Below are 20,313 nucleotides of genomic sequence, written 5' to 3'. Positions count from 1 at the left end.
CATTGCTGCAGATGCCAGGAAGACCAGGTTCTTGTTCCCAGAAATGCCTCGTTTGCCCATTTGTCACTGGCCTTGCCTGTTTCTGAAGGGACTTTCTGAAAGGTTTTCTGACCCCTTTTGTCCCAAGAGCTGCCCGGCCTCCTCCCCTGGATAACCCTGGGAGCTGTGTTGCCTTGTTCTGCAGGGAAGGGTGGAACTGATGAGTTCAGAAGCTGAACCAGCTGGGGGCCAGTGTTGTGGGTCCACATTGATCTGGGCCTTTGCTAAACTGCATTTTTCGCCTGCTTGCCATCTCAGGCCTCTCCTTTCTCACAGGGGTCTCCTCCTTTAGACTGTGCAGATCCCAAGGGCTGTGCAGCCTGGCAGGAATGTCTCTCCATCGGATTCTGTCCTCATTGACAAGTGACCTGGCAACAAAACTCCACTCCAGGCTTTTCCATGTGGGAACTGAGCACTGCACATTGGTCTCCATGCCACTGCTTTCCTCTTCCAGCTTCCTTGTTGATGGAGATCTCTGGCTGGTGATGGAATACATGGATGGAGGAACTTTGCAGGACGTTGTCAGACAGACACGCATGGCTGAAGGAGAGATGGCAGCTGTCAAGTCGGGAGGTGAGGGATCCTGCCTGTGACTGCCATGCCTTGGACACGATGGTCCTTCCCAGCAGGGCGTGAGAGCAGGAGTGGCTCCAGGCTCAGGGCTTTGTTTCTCTGTTGTTTTCATGAGCTGGAGAAGAAAGAGCCCCTGCAGTGAACGGCCTGCCAGCAGCACTGCACTTCTACTCTGTTCTTGCTCTCTTTCCTGCTGTTGTGGCACTCTCTGTCTGTTTTGGATTTGATGTGCTGTTCTCAGCTTTGCCCTGAACCGTTTGCCTGGAGCTTGTCTGCACTGCACTCCTGGCCTGTCACAGCAAAGTCGCTGCTGGCAGAATTCTAAACTGTCCTTTCTTGTGTGATATATTCCGGCCATTGGTTTTTACCCTCGTGTTTCTTGTTCTCTCTCAGTGTCTGCAGGGCCTGCATTTCCTCCATTCGAACCGGGTGATCCACAGAGATCTGAAGAGCTCCAACATCCTTCTGGGCATGGACGGCTCTGTCAAGCTGGGTGGGTGTTCCTGGCCAGGCACGGCGCTCCCGGGGTGTGGCTGTGGGGCTGCTTCCCAGTGACGGCCAGAGCCCCACAAGGGCAGCTGGGGGCACTGCCTGGCCCCTGCTGCCAGCTGAGAGCGGCTGCCCCTGCAGAGAGCTCAGGAGAGGAGCAGGCTGCCAGGGGTGCCTTTGCTCTGGCAATGGCCCTCCCAGAGGGGACAGGAGTTGGAATCTAAAGCTGCAAGGGAATCAGTAAAAGCAACTGCATGAAAGCTGAGGGTTTCTTTAAGGGTCCAGTTCAGTCCCATCTTTCCTTGGCTACAGCCCTGAGGACTTTTCCAGCTGACTTCACTGCTGCATTCTCAGACTGAGAGCGGGGAGTCTTTGTGCTTGGTTTCCTCATTCCAGCTGCCTTTGACAGTGTTTGTTTCTGTCCTCAGCTGATTTTGGCCTCAGTGCTCAGCTCAGCCCTGAGCAGGACCAGCGCAGCTCCATGGTGGGCACTGCTCACTGGATGGCCCCAGAAGTTGTCACCAGTTCTCCTTACGGCCCCAAGGTGGACATCTGGTCCTTTGACATTGTGACCATCGAGATGGTGGAAGGAGAACCTCCTTACTTCAAGGAAACGAGGGCCATGGTAAGAGGCCAATTCTCCCGTGGTTGCAGAGGCCTGTGAGCACAGGGTGAGCCTGCACTGGGAGCAGCAGCTGGAGGTTTCTGCACATGGGGAAGGGAATTCCCAGAGGACTGGAGTCTCAACACAGACACATATTCTGCAGTCTCCAGACACAATTTGCCTTGGGATTTACGTTGTTGCAGTTCTTCTGGCTGTGAGGATGACCTGAAAATGTGAAGCAAGTGCACCAGCTCTTTACAATGGCTGAGGCAGCACCAGGGTTTGGGTTTTTTGGTTGGCATAGAAAAATGAGCTGTGAGCAGCATCTCTGCCAGGGAGGAAAGTGCCCCTGGAGCTGGGGCTGGGAAGCCGGGGTTGATGTGAGCACTTGTGGGTGTGAATGAAGCTGGCAGAGCGCTGAGTTTGCTTTTCCTGCAGGCTCGCGCTCTGATCCGGCAGAACGGGACCCCGCAGCTGCAGGAGCCCAGGCGCCTGTCGGCTCTGCTGCGGGACTTCCTCGAGTGCAGCCTGGAGCCGGACGAGGAGCGGCGCTGGTCTGCCCAGGAGCTGCTGCAGGTGAATGCCAAGCGGCTGCAGGGGAAGCAGCAGCGCCAGGGAGGGGTTTTCTTGTGGGGCCCCCTCCGATGGTCTCCGGTCTCGCTGCTTTCCACACGCAAAGCAAGCAGAATCCTCGCCTGGTTTGGCTTGGCAGGGGCCTTTCGAGGTCATCTGCACCTGGGGCCCCACAGCGAGCAGGGCCATCTTCAAGCAGCTCAGGTGGCTCAGAGCCCTGCCTGACCTGAGCTTGGATGTTTCCAGGGAGGAGGCACCTCCCACATCTCTGGGCACCTTCTGTCAGTGCTTCCCCACTCTCCTGCTAAAAAAAATCTGCCTCAGATCTCATCTGAGCCTGCTTCCCTCTCCTGAGTTTCAGACCATTTCCCTTTGTCCTGTTGCAACAGAGCCTGTGAGGAAGTTGACTCTGGAAAGTAACGGTTCATTTCTTTCTTTTTTCTCCTTTGGGCAGCACCCATTTTTATCATCAGCCAAGCCTCTCTCCAGCCTGACCCCTCTGATCACCGCAGCAAAGCAACTGAGGCAGCAGCGGAGGAGATGAAGGACTGGAGGACAGCTTCTAGTCACAGTAGTTAGTTAGGACAGCTAGTTAGTTATGGTAGTTAGCAGTGGCAGTTAGTTATGGTAGTTAGCTGTGCTAGTTGGTTAAGGTAATTAGGACAGCCTGTTTGTTATGGTTCTTATGACAGCCTGTTTGTTATGGCAGTTTTTTGAATAAAAACTCTCTTAAACCTCAACTCCCTTGACATGTCCCTTCCTTCTCCCTGTGTGACTCAGCTGCCTGGAGCAATGTGAGGGGAGAGCGGGCCCAGCCTCATCCAGAGCTGAGCCCCAGCAGAGCCCTGGCAGAGCCCAGAGCAGCCTCGGCATCTGCAGAGTCAGCCTGGAAGGAGGCGCTTGGAGCCTTCTCGGCTGCACCCGACTCTTGGTTACAAACTGTGTGTCAGGGCTCACCCCCAGATTGGGGTGGCCCTGAAAGATGGAAAAGTCTCTCCTCCAACCCGTGCCTTCAAAGAAAGACTCAGTAGTCTTCAGTCGTCCGGTCTCAAGGTAGTTTATTGTGTGTTATCTAAAAGATTTTTTTCCTGAACTGCTGCGGTCCGTTCAGCAGGTCAAAGGCACACACTGACTCCCAGGGGGCTGGTGCCATCTTTTATATCATCCATGATGTGTTAAATGTTTATGGTTTTACCCCAATGCCTATCACCTATATTGAATGGTGACTTTCTACTCTAAAGCAATCTGTGAGTGCCAACATCACCATGAACATGGAGGTTAGGAAGGAGAAAGAAGGAGCACAGGGCACGCCCAAATCCCTTCATCTTAGAACTTCTGACCCCCATGTACAAAACTCAGACCCCTCTGTACAAGGCCTAAAATCCCCCTGTACAGCACTCAAAAGTTCTTCCTTTCACGTTGTGACTACTTCTACTATAATATCTAAACTTGTGTGATTTCTTGTTCTTCCTGCAATGTTGGTAAATTGTTCCATGGGTCGGATTCAAAGCCACAGGGGTTTCCGGCTGCATGCCAGGGTCTGAAATGCTTCTGACCTGGGCCCGGAACATCCAAGAGTGTCCAAGGGACATTCTGGGTTCTGACAAGAACAGGATCATGAGAAGTCAATGAAGAGCCTTGAATGCAGCTTTCCCCACGCCTCCCTCCTTCCAGCTGCACCTCCTCCCCCGGCAGTGCAGGAGACAGGGAATGGGGCCGTGCTCAGTTCATCCCCCGTGGCTTCTCCCTCTGCCCAGGGACAGGAGTCGTTCCCCTGCTGCAGCCTGCGCTCTCTCCCACCGGAGGCTTCTCCAGGAACTTCTCCAACCGGAGTCCATCCCCTGGGGCACAGCCCCCCTCCAAGTGCTGCAGCGTGGGTCACTGTGCCACGGGGTCAGTCCTTCCAGGACAGGCTGCTCCAGCGGGGGCCCCTCTGTCCACGGGGTCACAGCCTCCTCTCAGGCATCCCCGTGCTCCAGCGTGGCTCCTCCAGGGGCTGCAGGGGGACCTCTGCATCCCCATGGATCTGCAGGGGGATCTCTGCAGCCCCATGGATCTGCAGGGGGGTCTCTGCAGCTGCATGGATCTCTGCATCCAGCAATGCCATCTTTGGAGGCACCAGGAATAGGCTGAGCTCTGCCCGAAGCTCTTCTCACATTCCCCACACCCTTCCCGCCACAGGGAGGGTTTTCCCTCCTTGCAGCTCCCCGGACTGGGTTTGCAGCCGCTCCTCGTGTGGGATCTCTGGGGCTTTTCCTCCCCGTTGCATTCCTGCACCGTGGAGCCGTTCCAAATGGTCTCTTCCACGAGGTTCTCTGGCAGGGATTTGTTCTCCCTGATCCCTGTCCACAGCTCAGTGACTGGGGCAGGAAGGACAAGGAGAGTTAGAAACAGGGAGAAGGGAAAAGGAAAAGCCAGGAGAGGAAGGAAGAAGAAAGAACGAGGGAGGAAGGAGATGGGAAAAAACGTAGATGGATGAAGGAGAGAATGAGGAGAGGAAGCAGGGCAGAGAAGAAGCTGGGATTTGCCTCCGTGCCAGAGGGAAGGGGAAGGAGATCCCCTAAATTCATCCCTGGCAGGACGGCGTCAGCAGCGAGGTTGTCCTGCAGCCAGGGGCGATGCTGGGCTGGGAGATGGAGCAGGAGAGAGGGGCAAAGGGGCAGTGACTTCCTCCTCACCTGCCTGGCTGTCCCAGTCTGTAGCGTCCTGGCGCTACCGAGGCCCTTGGAGCGTCCGGCACTGATGAGCCCGAAGCTCACGGCGACTTTATAAAGCTGACAAAGTAGGCAGGATGGGTCTTTGTAGGATCTCCAGCAAACTGGTTTATTGGAACAGGAACAGGGCACAGAGCTGAACAGGGACCAGGGACAAAGACAGGCTGCAAGCTGAGGGCACAGGGGGTTTTTATATGGGGTAGTGAGGGTGGAGCTGAGGGTCAGGGTCCAATGGATATGGGGGAAAATGGTGCAAAGGAGGGGTTAAGGGTCGTGTCAGCTAAGAGGGAAACAGAGGCAGGGAAATGCACTAAACTTGGGCCAATGAAGGGACAGAGAGAGGAGAAAATTCTAGGGACTAACCAAAATAGGTGACAGGGGTTGAACTGGGGTAATTAGGCCAACGGGCCAATGGGGTAACATAACTTTACAGAAATCAGCATGTGCCTGCAAAGATCTATGGGAGACGCAAGCTTCTCCCCATAACCTTGAAATCTATTCTTGTTTGGGACCAGTCCTCCAGAGCTGAGGGACTGAGATTCTGATGGTAGGCTCCTGGGCCTCCACACCACTGCATCTTCCTTTTCCTTGTTTTCATTGCAGCGTCATTCTCCTCCACCCAGATGAAATTGAGGATTGGCAATGGCTTGCAAGAAAGCAAGGGGTGAGTACCTTGGGTTTGGTGAGAAATGAACCTCATGCTTTAGAATTTTTAAAACTTTAAGAAGGGATAATTAGATGCAAATCAATAACAGCTCTGGGTGTTTGGCAATGGCCAGAGGCACACTGGTTAACTATAGCAACTCATCTACTTTTTCCATTTTATTGTTCAAAAACATATTCATAAAGATTATACATATTCAAATGTTTCTTTGAACTCGTTTACTTGTTCCAGGAACTCTTGAAGTTGGTTTGAGCCCCAGGCTGCCTTTCTAGAGTACGTGCAGGAATCGTGGATTGTTGTTCTGAGGGTTGTGTGTCACTTCCTCACAACAGCCCCCGATCCCTGGTTTCAGCTGTGAGTCTGCAGGCCCTAAGTTGGGCAACTCCCTGGAAGCTCCCCTGGCAGGGGAGACCCGCCTGGAGCAGTTCTGTGTGAGGAAGGAGAGACGCATTGGACTTTTTTGGTCTTCAGCTTCTGTTTATTGTTACCTTATCAAAACTTCAGCACACTGTCTGCACCAGACTCTGCGTTCAGGAAAAACAGCACAAAAATGGCCAACAAATCTTGTTACAAGGCCTTTTGAGTCTAATCAAAAACTACGCTACCCAATTAAGATGTGACATGTTGTTTTGTGTTTTTATACCCCTGTAACTGTTCTGTAATGGTTTGCCCCTTCACCCCCATTTTGTCCCCATGGTTTCACCCCGAGCTTTCCCGCCTTTCCCTCAATGCCAATCTCCCTGAAAATGCTCAGTCATTCCCCTGTCCCCTCCCTGGCACCCTGTGCATCACTTGGTTCCCCATCCCGCTCTCCCAGAATCTTCCACCTTGGGCAGAGTGAGTGGACCGAGGGCCAGGGGTCGCTCCCTTAAACTTCCCCCATTGGTTTGTGTGTCTGTCTGTCCCTCCGCCTTCCACTCCCCCAAATCCCCCCATTGGGTGGTGGGGGTCCCTTCCCCCTGGTCACCATCCTGGTACTTAAGACAATTGTGAGAGCCTCGAGAGCACTTTCGGCTATTGGGACAATGGCATTTGTAGCTCCTCAGAGCTTGGATTAAACTTGAGACTTTTTCCCGGCCTTGAGTCGACTCCCTCATTATCTCCTCGGATGCTGCCTCTTCTCCTTACAAGGCAGACAGAGAAGCGCTCTGTCTTAGCCACTCCCCGAATCTTCTCGAGAAACAGGGGCGTGTCCCCCGCAGCTGACTGTGCCTCGGTGGGGCAGGCGAAGCCAGGGAGCTTCAGGGTAGGCACGGCGGCAGTGACACCTAAATTATTTTCCTTTTGTCCCAGAAATGCAAGATGTTATTCATTTCCCATCTGTGAGCAGTTTCTTCTTACCTTTTCTACCTGCTCCTTATCTCTTATCTTCTTATCTTTCCCTCCCCCGGGAGGATATCTGTTGTTAATGGCCCATTCAATGTCACTGCATGACTGTTGAAATTACATCATCCCATTGTGGGATGCTCCGCCCAGAGGGAGGAGACAAGCATTTCCTGACTGAATATAATCTGGGCAGTTTACCACTGGGAACAGCTGGGGTTTCTCCAGTGCACCCTCCGAGGAAGATTACACCCTTCTACAAGATCTGACAGAACCACATTGGCCACTTTGGGAAGACTGAGGCCATTCCAGTCTGGACTCCCACCACCACCAGAGTGTCAGGTTGTATTCTGACTCTGTCAGTGGTTGTTTTCTTTCCTTTTGTATTATTGCATGTATTTAGTTTTTTTTTCTTTCTATTCCTAATAAATTGTATTTCTGACTTGAAGTCTCTCACTGGTTTTCCTCTTCAAACCAGAACACCAGTCTAACCCAATAACTGACCCCCAAAGACCCGCAATGCAGATTTTTCTACCCAATTACAAGATACCACCTAACCCAAGAAGAAAAAGGAAGAAGAAGAAAGAAGAAGGGAACTCAAGACGACACCCTATATCCTCCATCTTGAACCCATCTATAACATACTAAAAATCCTAAAACCTAAATGTCTCACCCATGTGACATACTCCACTACTCTCTACAATTCTCTACAATCTCTTTCACACTTTTGTGGTTTCTAGTTTACCTTGAGGCTTTGGAAGTTTTCTCCATGAATGAGGGTCAAAGTCAGTGCTGCCCTGGGGGTCAGGACACCCCAGAGTAGACAGAGAAATATTCCCAGTGCCCTGGGTTTCCACATCAGCAGGCGACAGTTATTGACAGTCGAAGGGTCAGCGGCAGGGGTCCTCATCACACCCGTTCCTTAAATGTTATCTGGCCATGCAGACGGTTTTAGCTACTTCCACAAGTACTTTAAATCAACATTAGCTGTTTCACAAATATCTCTGAGTTATTCTTGTCAGTTAGTTACAAAAATAAAAGCATTAGTTATTATTTCACAACTGCAGCTACTTCTGCAAAAGTTAACATTCGAATGCAAAACACGTAGCATCCACTTCAATACGTTGCAAAAGCCAAAACTATAATGTATGTTTTTCACACTGTCCACAAACTAAAATATCATCCATGAATGATGTTCTGAGGATTTGAGCGACACAGGGGACAGCGCACTGGCCACAAAGAGCCGACAAGTTGTACGACAGCAAAAGCAGTTAAAAGTGATTACAAACTGTCCTATATCAAAATCAGCTCATGTTTCATGTTGTGATTAGGAATTAGTTGCAGAAGTCAACAAAAAATAGCAAAAGCCACCAACTACATAGTTCTTTATAACAAACCCAGGGCAGGTTTTTCCCTTGCATGGAGCACTTGGGCCTTCCCCGGGCCCCTTCTGCCCTCTTGCAGAGCCGGTGGCATTTTCCACCACCCACAGTTTCAAACCAAGAGTCGGGTGCAGCCGAGAAGGCTCCAAGCGCCTCCTTCCAGGCTGACTCTGCAGATGCCGAGGCGGCTCTGGGCTCTGCCAGGGCTCTGCTGGGGCTCAGCTCTGGGCGAGGCTGGGCCCGCTCTCCCCTCACATTGCTCCGGGCAGCTGAGTCACACAGGGAGAAGGAAGGGACACGTCAAGGGAGTTGAGGTTGAAGAGAGTTTTTATTCAAAAAACTGCCATACCAAACAGGCTGTCATAAGAGCCGTAACAAACAGGCTGTCCTAACTACCTTAACCAACTAGCACTACTAACTACCATAACTAACTAGCACTGCTAACTACCATAACTAACTAGTTGTCCTAACTAACTACTGTAAATAAACGCTGTCCTCCAGTGCTTCATCTCCTCTGCTGCTCCCTCAGTTGCTTTGCTGCGGTGATCAGAGGGGTCAGGCTGGAGAGAGGCTTGGCTGATGATAAAAATGGGTGCTGCCCAAAGGAGAAAAAAGAAAGAAATGAACCGTTACTTTCCAGAGTCAACTTCCTCACAGGCTCTGTTGCAACAGGACAAAGGGAAATGGTCTGAAACTCAGGAGGGGGAAGCAGGCTCAGATGAGATCTGAGGCAGAATTTTTTTTAGCGGGAGAGTGGAGAAGCACTGACAGAAGGTGCCCAGAGATGTGGGAGGTGCCTCCTCCCTGGGAACATCCAAGCTCAGGTCAGGCAGGGCTCTGAGCCACCTGAGCTGCTTGAAGATGGCCCTGCTCGCTGTGGGGCCCCAGGTGCAGATGACCTCGAAAGGCCCCTGCCAAGCCAAACCAGGCGAGGATTCTGCTTGCTTTGCGTGTGGAAAGCAGCGAGACCGGAGACCATCGGAGGGGGCCCCACAAGAAAACCCCTCCCTGGCGTTGCTGCTTCCCCTGCAGCCGCTTGGCATTCACCTGCAGCAGCTCCTGGGCAGACCAGCGCCGCTCCTCGTCCGGCTCCAGGCTGCACTCGAGGAAGTCCCGCAGCAGAGCCGACAGGCGCCTGGGCTCCTGCAGCTGCGGGGTCCCGTTCTGCCGGATCAGAGCGCGAGCCTGCAGGAAAAGCAAACTCAGCGCTCTGCCAGCTTCATTCACACCCACAAGTGCTCACATCGACCCCGGCTTCCCAGCCCCAGCTCCAGGGGCACTTTCCTCCCTGGCAGAGATGCTGCTCACAGCTCATTTTTCTATGCCAACCAAAAAACCCAAACCCTGGTGCTGCCTCAGCCATTGTAAAGAGCTGGTGCACTTGCTTCACATTTTCAGGTCATCCTCACAGCCAGAAGAACTGCAACAACATAAATCCCAAGGCAAATTGTGTCTGGAGACTGCAGAATATGTGTCTGTGTTGAGGCTCCAGTCCTCTGGGAATTCCCTTCCCCATGTGCAGAAACCTCCAGCTGCTGCTCCCAGTGCAGGGTCACCCTGTGCTCACAGGCCTCTGCAACCACGGGAGAATTGGCCTCTTACCATGGCCCTCGTTTCATTGAAGTAAGGAGGTTCTCCTTCCACCATCTCGATGGTCACAATTCCAAAGGACCAGATGTCCACCTTGGGGCCGTAAGGAGAACTGGTGACAACTTCTGGGGCCATCCAGTGAGCAGTGCCCACCATGGAGCTGCGCTGGTCCTGCTCAGGGCTGAGCTGAGCGCTGAGGCCAAAATCAGCTGAGGACAGAAACAAACACGGTCAAAGGCAGCTGGAATGAGGAAACCAAGCACAAAGACTCCCCGCTCTCAGTCTGAGAATGCAGCAGTGAAGTCAGCTGGAAAAGTCCTCAGGGCTCTAGCCAAGGAAAGATGGAACTGAACTGGACTCTTAAAGAAACCCTCAGCTTTCGTGCAGTTGCTTTTACTGATTCCCTTGCAGCTTTAGATTCCAACTCCTGCCCCCTCTGGGAGGGCCATTACCAGAGCAAAGGCACCCCTGACAGCCTGCTCCTCTCCTGAGCTCTCTGCAGGGGCAGCCGCTCTCAGCTGGCAGCAGGGGCCGGGCAGTGCCCCCAGCAGCCCTTGTGGGGCTCTGGCTGTCACTGAGAAGCAGCCCCACAGCTGCACCCCGGGAGCGCCGTGCCTGGCCAGGAACACCCACCCAGCTTGACAGAACCGTCCATTCCCAGAAGGATGTTGGAGCTCTTCAGATCTCTGTGGATCACCCGGTTCGAATGGAGGAAATCCAGGCCCTGCAGACACTGAGAGACAACAAGAAACACGAGGGTAAAAACCAATGGCTGGAATATATCACACAAGAAAGGACAGTTTAGAATTCTGCCAGCAGCGACTTTGCTGTGACAGGCCAGGAGCGCAGTGCAGACAAGCTCCAGGCAAACGGTTCAAGGCAAAGCTGAGAACAGCACATCAAATCCAAAACAGACAGAGAGTGCCACAACAGCAGGAAAGAGAACAAGAACAGAGTAGAAGTGCAGTGCTGCTGGCAGGCCGTTCACTGCAGGGGCTCTTTCTTCTCCAGCTCATGAAAACAACAGAGAAACAAAGCCCTGAGCATGGAGCCACTCCTGCTCTCACGCCCTCTTGGGAAGGACCATCGTGTCCAAGGCATGGCAGTCACAGGCAGGATCCCTCACCTCCCGACTGACAGCTGCCATCTCTCCTTCAGCCATGCGTGTCTGTCTGACAATGTCCTGCAAAGTTCCTCCATCCATGTATTCCATCACCAGCCAGAGATCTCCATCAACAAGGAAGCTGGAAGAGGAAAGCAGTGGCATGGACACCAATGTGCAGCGCTCAATTCCCCCATGGAAAAGCCTGGAGTGGAGTTTTGTTGCCAGGTCACTTGTCAATGAGGACAGAATCCCATGGAGAGACATTCCTGCCAGGCTGCACAGCCCTTGGGATCTGCACAGTCTAAAGGAGGAGACCCCTGTGAGAAAGGAGAGGCCTGAGATGGCAAGCAGGTGAAAAATGCAGTTTAGCAAAGGCCCAGATCAATGTGGAACCACAACACTGGCCCCCAGCTGGTTCAGCTTCTGAACTCATCAGTTCCACCCTTCCCTGCAGAACAAGGCAACACAGCCCTCAGGGTTATCCAGGGGAGGAGGCCGGGCAGCACTTGGGACAAAAGGGGTCAGAAAACCTTTCAGAAAGTCCCTTCAGAAACAGGCAAGGCCAGTGACAAATGGGCAAACGAGGCATTTCTGGGAACAAGAACCTGGTCTTCCTGGCATCTGCAGCAATGGGAAAGGGCTGGGAAGAAGAAGCCAAGGGAAATAATTTCTGCTGTGGTTTACCAGTACTTGTTGTAAAACACAGAAAACAGGGTCAGCTTGAAGGAAAAACCAAACCAAAGCAACAAAAGCACACGGAGGGAGTGAACTGCCAGGCTGTTGTTTTGGGAAGGTAAGGCTGGGTCAGGCATTTTCAAAACAGGCTACAGACTACGGATGCCAGGAAAGGTTAAGGCAGGGCCCGGGCACGGGATAAGGCCTGAGGCACTCACCTGTCCAAAGAGCTGACAATGTTGGGGTTCTTCTTGTCCTTCAGGAGCAGGAGCTCATTCACAGCTCGTTCCCTGTTCTGCCCTCTCAGACTCATTTTCTTTATGGCCACCTGAAGGGACATTGCAGACCTTTAACTGGAGGAGTTTGTGGCAGGAGGCTGCAGCAAACACGGAGCGAGTCTTTTTGGGGCGACGGAGCCGGGCTGTGCCAAACTGCCTTGGGATGGGACACCAGAGCTCAGCAAGTGCCATTCCCACAGCCCATTGCTCTGCTCGCTGGGGGCTGCTTACAGGACACATGGCCAGAGACATTTGGCCTTGCAGGCTCTGCAGAAATGGCCCCATAGCTGTCAGCCTCCAAGCTCTAACCACATTCTCTGCACCTACAGTCTTCTCAAATGGCCTCAACACTCTCATTATTATTCAAACACATTCTGCAAGCAGGAGGTAATTCTGGTTCTGTGCAAACAGAGCAAAACAGCCGGGAACCCTTTAGCAGTTCTATGGGATTGGGTCATGATTTCAGATGCAACTGCTCTGGCTGGGATTGCACAACAAAGCAAACACACACATCCATTGCCCTCCTTGCATTCCTTTGGGCACTTCAGAAGGACCAAGTCTGTCCCAGCTGTGCTCTGCAGGCTGACACGGCTCTGCCTGCAGAGGAGCAGCCTGTGCAGGAAAGCTCTGCTGGCCCCCAAAGCTGCAGCCACAGCTCCCAGCAGAGGGGAGAGCCCTGGAGAGCTGCCAGACGTGCTGGGTGTGTTGACACTGACCTCTCCTCCAGTGGCCCTGTCGAGTCCTTTCGAAACGGTTCCGAAAGCCCTGGAGACCAAACAGCAGAGAAGAAAGAAGCAGCGCTTTAGGCCCTGGCAGTGAAAGCCAGCCCAGACAGGAGATCTCTGCTGCCTGCAGCGTTCACAAACACCTGGGGGCATCGACCCTTCCAACAACAGCGCAGCAGCCACCAGCCCTCTGCCATGCAAGGTGTGCCAGAGAAAACTGAGACCCAACACCAAGGAATTGGGCTGGAGCAAATCCCAAATGTCCACGCTGCACTGCTTTAGTTCAAAACCTGAAGTGAGCAATGGGTGTCCAAAGAACTGGAAAAGAATGCATTCCACCCTTTCCCATTTCCTGCCTAAGACCTGCAGGATCCACAAGGGTCCTGCCATCAGGCAGGTGATGCATTTTCCCCCAGAGTGCATCAGCTCTGTGTCTGTTACTGAATGTCTGGGCTCTACTACCTGTGCTAGAATAGAGCACTTATTAGTTCAGCTCTGGTTTCTGTTTCTAAACCATTAGTTTGATAATCCTGACCAGAGGATATTTTTTGAAGCAAAATATTTGAAAGAAATCTCCTTGGGAAGTGTTTTCTGACAGTCACCAGATGGTGAGTGGCTCTTTTAGGCAATCCAATTCCAGGGACAGAGGATCTTCCAGGTCCTGCTCCTTGCTGCAGGCAGGACACTGCCAGCCTCAGGGGCCTTTGACGGTGCCTTCGGAGCACAGGTATCAATTCTGATCAGGACTGAGGGACAGCAGGATGGCACCCCAGTGTCTGGAGGTGTTTGGAGCTCTCCTGACTTCTCACTTGATCCTGCACCAGCACAACACCTGGGCCTGCTTGTGCAGAAGTAACTGCCGTGCACTTACCCTTGGCCAATCTGCTCCACTTCCAGGTATTTCTCGGCAGGCTCCACCAGGCTCACGGTGTTCCCTGAAAGAAACTACGTGGAAGACGCTCCCTCCCAGAGTGAGACCCCGCCTTGCAGCAGAGCCAGAATGCAGCCCCCCTCCCTGGGGCCGTCAGCCCCTTGGTCTCAGCTGGGGAAGGACAAGAAATGACCCTGGCACATTCAGCTGCAGAGCAGCACTGGGTGCAGCTGATGCCGAGACACACACACAGCACCCTGCTCTGGCACACAGGAACAGAGCAGACGTACTCAGCTGCATCAGGCACCACTCCCCTCTCCCCTCTGGCTGCAGGGCTGTGCTGCTGTCAGAATGTTCAGCCCAGGATCCCACAGCCGAGGGAGGTTCAGTGTCCTCTTCCCAAGCACAGGGAGCTCCTCCGTCCTCTTCCCAAAACGCTGCAGGTTCGCCATCATCTCTCCAAGCCAGGGGACGTTCACTGTCCGCTTCCCATGCTGGGAGAAGTTCACCCTCCTCTTCCCAAGCCACAAGATGTCCTCTGTCCTCCTTCCACACCAGGAGATGTCCACTGGCCTTGTTCCACACCGCGGGAGCCTCGCCGTTGTGTTCCCACAGTGCGGGATGTTTGCCCTCGTCTCCCAGAGCAGCGGGAAGTTCACTGTCATCTCCCGGAACTGAGGGACGTTCACCATCGTCCCCCGGAACAGCGGGAAGCTCACTGCTGCCTTCCTCCTCTTTGGCCTCCTCTTTGGAAGCAGAGGGAGCCAGAGGAGGTGCTGGTGCTGCTTTTGTGCCCTGTGGACAGACGGCAGCGTGAGGGATGGGAAGTTCTGTCTCAGTTATCACCTTATTTCCCCTCAGCTGCACATCCAGCTGCACTAAGCAGAAATTGGGTTCAGAGCTGTTCAAACTAACAATGGGCTAAAGTCCACATTGCCCCTTATTCTTGGGAATTTGATATTCCACCATGGCTAAAGCCAGCAAGCAATGCTCTGCCTGCAAAGCCAGACCTGCAGCCCTTCAAAAGCTCTTCAGCAGAAAAGGAGAAAACTCCCAGGGATCCCTTTGCTGCTGCAAGGACACTGACAGGAACTTTCCTTCAGCCTCCCAGGCTGGCACTCGGCTGCCACATGCTGAGCTCACAACTTGCTGCACAATTCCAAACACCAAAGGTTCCTTTCCCACTCACCGAAGGAGGAGCTGCTCGGGATCCACTCATGAGGTGCCCTGCAACGGGAGAGGGAACATGAACCAGATGCTGTCAGGAAAACAACTGCCTGTGGTGGGAAATGCCCCGGAGCAAGGCAACCCCGAGAGAGCATTTTGCTTTCACAGCGTCCCTCCAGGAGCCACAGTCCCTTCACACAGCAAGAGAACAGCACAAAATACTGGGCTGGGTCAGCTCTTGGCTGGACAGGCAGTTCCAGGCTCTGCTGCCACACACTCCCCGCTTGAGGGAACAGAACCCCCCAGGGCTCATTGCAAATGCTGTGCACGCCCCGCTGACTGCAGACACCCCCTTTTCCAGCTGCAGCTGCTGCCAGGAGCTCTCCCAAAGCAATGGTGTCTTCATGGCAATTTGGTTACAAAGTCAGCTCAGGCCCAGAGGAAGAACAGCAAGCACACAGCAAGCCCAAAGCCACAGCACCGAGGGAAAACCTCGACTTACGTGCCAAGTGGGTTAAAAAATACCCCGCATACGCCACCGAGTACAGCGTGCAAACTGCAGCAGCCACGTGCTGGATCATTTTGGCTGCGCTGCACACGTCTGCAGACTGTAGCCCTGCAAGCACAGAAGGACACCCGTCAGGGCTGGGCTGGCTGCTGAGAATGCCTCGGGCAGGAGGATCCTCCGGCAACGAGCAGTGCCCAGAGCCACTCTGGACACTGAGGCCTCCGTGTGCCACAGCAACGGGAACACCTCGGGGACGTGGCAGTGCTCCTGTGACATCACAGCAGCAGCTCACGCAGAAACCGCCTGGAAGGTTCTCCTGTGTCACAAAGGAGCACAAAGAACCCTCCCAGGGCACAGCCTGTTGCCCAAAGGATCCAGGAGGAGCTCTGAAAATGCAGCAAACAAGGACACCCCATAGCCCAGCCTGAACACTGAGGAGGAACAAGGACGGCACCAAAGCAGAGGAAACATGACCTTTAGTCACTGACACTTCTGGCTAAAACCAGCAAGCCGTGTTCCATCTGGGATCTTTGTTCTCGTTCTAAAAACAAGCAAGGTTCTCCACTCTAAATATAGAGAAGGCAGGAACTGGGCAGGAGGTGGGATGCGGAAGGAGGAGGAGGAGGGAGAGAGGAAGAGGAGGAGCAGGAAGAGGAGGAGCAGGAGCAGGAAAAGGAGGAGAAACAGGAGGTTCCAGTGCCCCCTGTGGCCGCAGCATCCTTGGCCCCGGGACCATCGCCCCCAGCTCATCCTGCAGGTGAGAGGGGAGGGGGAGCTCGTCCCAAATCTATCGGGGGGTCCCTGAGAGGGTTTTTTTATTGGGGTGTGTTTGGAGCTTGCAGATTGTGGAATTGAGCCCCAAATATCGTCTGGGCGGCCCAAATAGACCCTGGGAGGGTTTTTTCTCTCTTTGTGTGTAGGTTTGGATCTTGCAGGACCCCAGAGCTGAGCCCCTTGGGGGGATCTTTGGGAGTCCACGTGGCCATTGCCCAGGGCCACCAGGGGGAGGACATTGGTACTGGGGACCCCCGGGGGAGCAGAGGAGAGGAACCCCTGGGACCCCCGGAGTGGGGGGAGCAGAGAGGGGTGATCCTGGAGCTGGGGGAACCCCAGCTGGCTGGAAAGGGGGGGAGCCTGGAGAGGAGGGACCCCTGACACCCCTGGGATATCAAAGTAGACAATCAGGGCAGAAGGGACCCCATGGAGCCCCAAAAGCCCCTGGATTATCCCTAATCAGGACGTCGGAGAAGGGGGAACCCTTGGGGCCATTGGATCCCCATCATCCCAAGGAAAGCAAACCTCTGGAACGCCAAAAGTGGAGAGATCCGAGATAGGGAACTCCTGGGTGATTTTTTTTTTTTTTTTTTTTTTTTTTTTGGGCTGAACCTTGATATAGTGGAGATTTACATGGACACAAGATTCCCAATGACTTCTTGAGATGAACTTGGGCAAGGAGGAACCTCCAGTCCCAGGTGCTCTCCTCTTGTTTTTTCCCCAAACCAGGATTTGTCATTCTCAGGGTGTGGCTGGATGGAGGAGGAGGAAAAGCCCCGGAGATCCTGCCGGAGGAGGGGCTGCAAACCCAGCCCAGGGAGCTGTGGGGAGGAAAGAGCCCCCCTGAGCCAGGAAGGCAACCAGAGATCCAGCTGGAGCTCAGAGCTGGTGGAGAAGCCTCATGGCAGGGAGAAGCCCCACAAGTGCTTGGAATGTGGGCAGGGCTTCAGCTTCAGCTCCAAGCTGATCTGGCACCAGGGAATACACACTGGGGAACGGCCCTACGAGTGTGGGGAGTGTGGGAAGGGATTCAGCCACAGCTCCAGACTGATGCGACAACAGAGGATCCACATTTGGGAAAAGCCCTACGATTGTGGGGAGTGTGGGAAGAGCTTCAGAAGAAGCTCGGCCCTGATCCAGTGCCAGGTGATCCACACTGGGGAACGGCCCTACGAGTGCTTGGAATGTGGGAAGGGCTTTGGGTGGAGCTCTGCCCTGAGAAGACACCAGCGCATCCACACCGGGGAGAGGCCCTACGAGTCTCCCCAGTGTGGGAAGAGGTTTCACACCAGCTCCGATCTCCTCCTACATGAGCGGATTCACACAGAGGAGAGGCCCTTCCGCTGCCCCGACTGCAGGAAGGGCTTCAAGCAAAACACCCACCTCACCTTGCACCGGCGCATCCACAGTGGGGAGAGGCCCTACGAGTGTGGGGAGTGTGGGAAGAGCTTCTCCAGGAGCTCAAACTTGACCCAACACCAACGGAGGTACCAGTAAGGGAAGCCGTGTGAGTGCCCCGAGTGAGGGAAGAGCTTGGAGTGAGGGAAGAGCTTTGTGCGCTGCTGCAGCTCCATCCCCCATGGGAGGATCCACACTGGATGATCCCCAGTGACCCCCATTGGGCAGAGCCCTGGTGATCTGTTGTCTTGGTGATCCCTGTTGGGAAGACACCTGGATGGAGTGCTCCACATCTTCCTGGCTCCCCGTGGGCACCTGGATGAACCCCTGGCAGGAGCATCCATCAGGACACAGACCAAAAATGGGAATTCCCTGGGGAGAATGGATTTGTTGACTTTCAACCTCAGGACATCTTTTGCATTACGTCCTCTCTGCTGGTGGCATCAAGTAATACTGAATGGTCTTGGAGGTCTTTTCCAATTTCAGGGATTCCATGATTTTGATTTCCTATTGCCAAAGGGCATCTTCCACAGCCAGATGGTGAAAAAGTGGGAAAAAGACCAAGATTTTGGAGACAGTGGGGTGAAACTCCACCAAAAAAGGGTCTTCCCTTCTACCCAAGCATGTGGATCCTCAGCCGGCAGGGACACGGAAATCCTTTCCTTTTGGCCTTGGTTTTCTTTTCATTTCTCTTCATCCCTTCAAAATGTCCAATACTGAGGTAAAAATAGACATTGAACTAAGACATGGGTGTGGTCATGGTAGGACACAACATGGTGGGACACAGACATGGAGAGTGACATGGGGACACATGGACATGGAGGGGGACAGGGCCATTCATGGGGACATGAGGGGACACAGGCATGCATGGAGATGTGGGGACAATGACAGGGATTGAAACATGGTGGGGAGACAGCCATGGTTGAGGACATGGTGGGACACGGCCAGTGACGTGTGGGGACGTGGCCATGGCCGGTGCCATGGGGGGAACTTGCAGGGGATGTGGGGGATGCTGGGTTTGAGGGAGCTGAGGGTTCCTGGGAGGAACTTGGGCCTTGCTGAAGTCTTTGGGGACCCCAGGCCGAGAGGCTCCAGCTGCGCTGGGAGACCCCGGCGGAGGTTCTGGGGCAGCTGCTCAAGGACCCCTGCTTGATATATTGGCTGAGTCAAGCTTCTCATTCCTAACACTCAGAATGCTTTTGGATTTCTCTATTGGCTTTTTGAATTTCTCTACTGGCTTCTGCATTTCTCTGTTGGCTTTTGCATTTCTCTGTTGGCTTTTAGCAGGTTCCTATTGACCACAAGCATTTTGCTCTGCTGCTCAATACTGATATTGATTATTGATAATTCCTTGCAGCTGCTCGCTGGCACAATAAAATCTCAGAGTTGGCACGGACAAGTCCAAGGCTGTGTGAGCTTTCTGCCAGGTTTTGGGAATCCTTTATGAATCCATTTCTCACATCTCTGGGCCCCCCCGGTCCTGGCGCTGTTCTGGGGGTCCCGCGGCTCCGGGGGTGTCAAAGGGGAGGGGGTGGAACCCCCGTGATGGGTGGGGGGCACAAAGGGGGGTCCGGGCCCGGTGCTCAGGGGGGTCGGTGCTCGAGGGGGGCCCAGTCCCTGTCCCGGTGCACGGGGGTGGCGCTGCCCGGGGGATCCCGGTGCCTGGAGGTGTCCCGGGGTTCGAGTGGGGGTCCCGTCCCAATCCCGGTGCTCAGTGAGGGGGGGATCAATGCACGGGGTGGTCCTGGTGCCCAGGATACTGTTTTTATAGCTATTTTATTACTATTGTGAAAAATGCGTATTATATGATTGGCCCTTCGCAAATATTAACTTGAATACTCTATGTATTATGTTGGAAAGTTATTTTGTAGTGTGAAAAATGCCAATCAATTGTTTTTAAAATTTTAAAAGTTTAATAGTAATAAAACGGTTATAGAAATAGTAATACAATTAGAGTAATGAAAATTTGGACAATTAAGATTAGGACAATATGAGGCAATAAAAACCAAGAGTTACATGCCCCTGGATGCTTTTAGGGCACTAAGCTGCTAAAAATCATGCCTTGTGAACAAAGAAACAACTCTTAAAAGCAACAGCCTGTTGCATATTCATACCCTTCACACATGATGCATACATTTTATTTAAAACAAAGAGCTCTGTCTGGTTAGTGCCAAATCTTGGTGGCGTCTTTAGGTCTGAGCGAGGCATGAAGAAGTTAGTTTCTCCTGATAAGGAAGCCACAAATTCTTTCTTTAGAAGATTTAGGTCTCTTGTGGCTGCTATCTCGATGGAGTACCTCATTCCTTTCTTAAAAAAATATCCCACATACATAGTTTCTATTTGAACCACAACAGCTACATTTTAACTACAAAACTACAGTTACCATACCATTAAAATGCTAATACAGCACTACCAATCAATAGAACACAATACATATTCATTTTAGTATTTGCGAAAAGCCAATCTTTTAATCTGCATTTTTCACATGTAGTACTGTATTAATCCTTTGTAAGTAGTGTGGTAAATATAGTTTTAGGTTATATCATAATGTTCAAATAGAAACTATGTGATGTAAGATATTTTTTTAGCAGCTCAAGAAAGGGATGAGATAGCCAAGAAATCCTTCTCAAAGAGATAACAGCAAGAGTCACTGCCTCCTTACTGGAAAAGACAAAGATCATTCCACCTCCTCTCCCGTTCCTTACATCTTTCAATGTCCGATTTCATTTATCAGCCAACCTACACTTTGTTTGTAATGGCAAATTATCTTTTTTCCCTTCATTCCCCTGAAAATTCCCCAGTTTATTTTATCCCCTAACCTGATGCATATGCATAAAATTAATTTGCATATGCATTAACCT

General features: G+C 52.8%; 2 protein-coding genes and 1 pseudogene across 2 annotated transcripts in view; 1 reads left to right on the top strand and 2 right to left on the bottom strand.

The window, feature by feature from the left end:
* LOC137467742 (zinc finger protein 208-like) overlaps positions 1–20,313 on the top strand; it is a 181,526-nt pseudogene that overhangs the window by 104,630 nt on the left and 56,583 nt on the right.
* LOC137467743 (zinc finger protein 850-like) overlaps positions 1–20,313 on the bottom strand; it is a 192,088-nt gene that overhangs the window by 158,002 nt on the left and 13,773 nt on the right. The window contains exon 4 of the mRNA XM_068179176.1: positions 14,725–14,728. Coding sequence (XP_068035277.1) covers positions 14,725–14,728 — 4 coding nt within the window. The remainder of the gene's footprint in view (positions 1–14,724; positions 14,729–20,313) is intronic.
* On the bottom strand, positions 10,718–14,026 carry LOC137467751 (serine/threonine-protein kinase PAK 3-like). Its single transcript, XM_068179184.1, has 5 exons — positions 13,896–14,026; positions 13,606–13,669; positions 12,726–12,774; positions 11,950–12,059; positions 10,718–11,195 (listed from the first exon to the last, which is right to left on the bottom strand). The coding sequence occupies exons 1-5, from the start codon at positions 13,903–13,905 to the stop codon at positions 11,015–11,017; spliced, it is 414 nt and encodes a 137-aa protein (XP_068035285.1). The 5' UTR covers positions 13,906–14,026; the 3' UTR covers positions 10,718–11,014.

This window comes from Anomalospiza imberbis, unplaced genomic scaffold (genome assembly GCF_031753505.1).
Source record: "Anomalospiza imberbis isolate Cuckoo-Finch-1a 21T00152 unplaced genomic scaffold, ASM3175350v1 scaffold_78, whole genome shotgun sequence".
NCBI lineage: Eukaryota > Metazoa > Chordata > Aves > Passeriformes > Viduidae > Anomalospiza > Anomalospiza imberbis.
The sequence above is the reverse complement of the archived record's forward strand: the minus strand, read 5'-3'. Positions and strand labels throughout refer to the sequence as shown.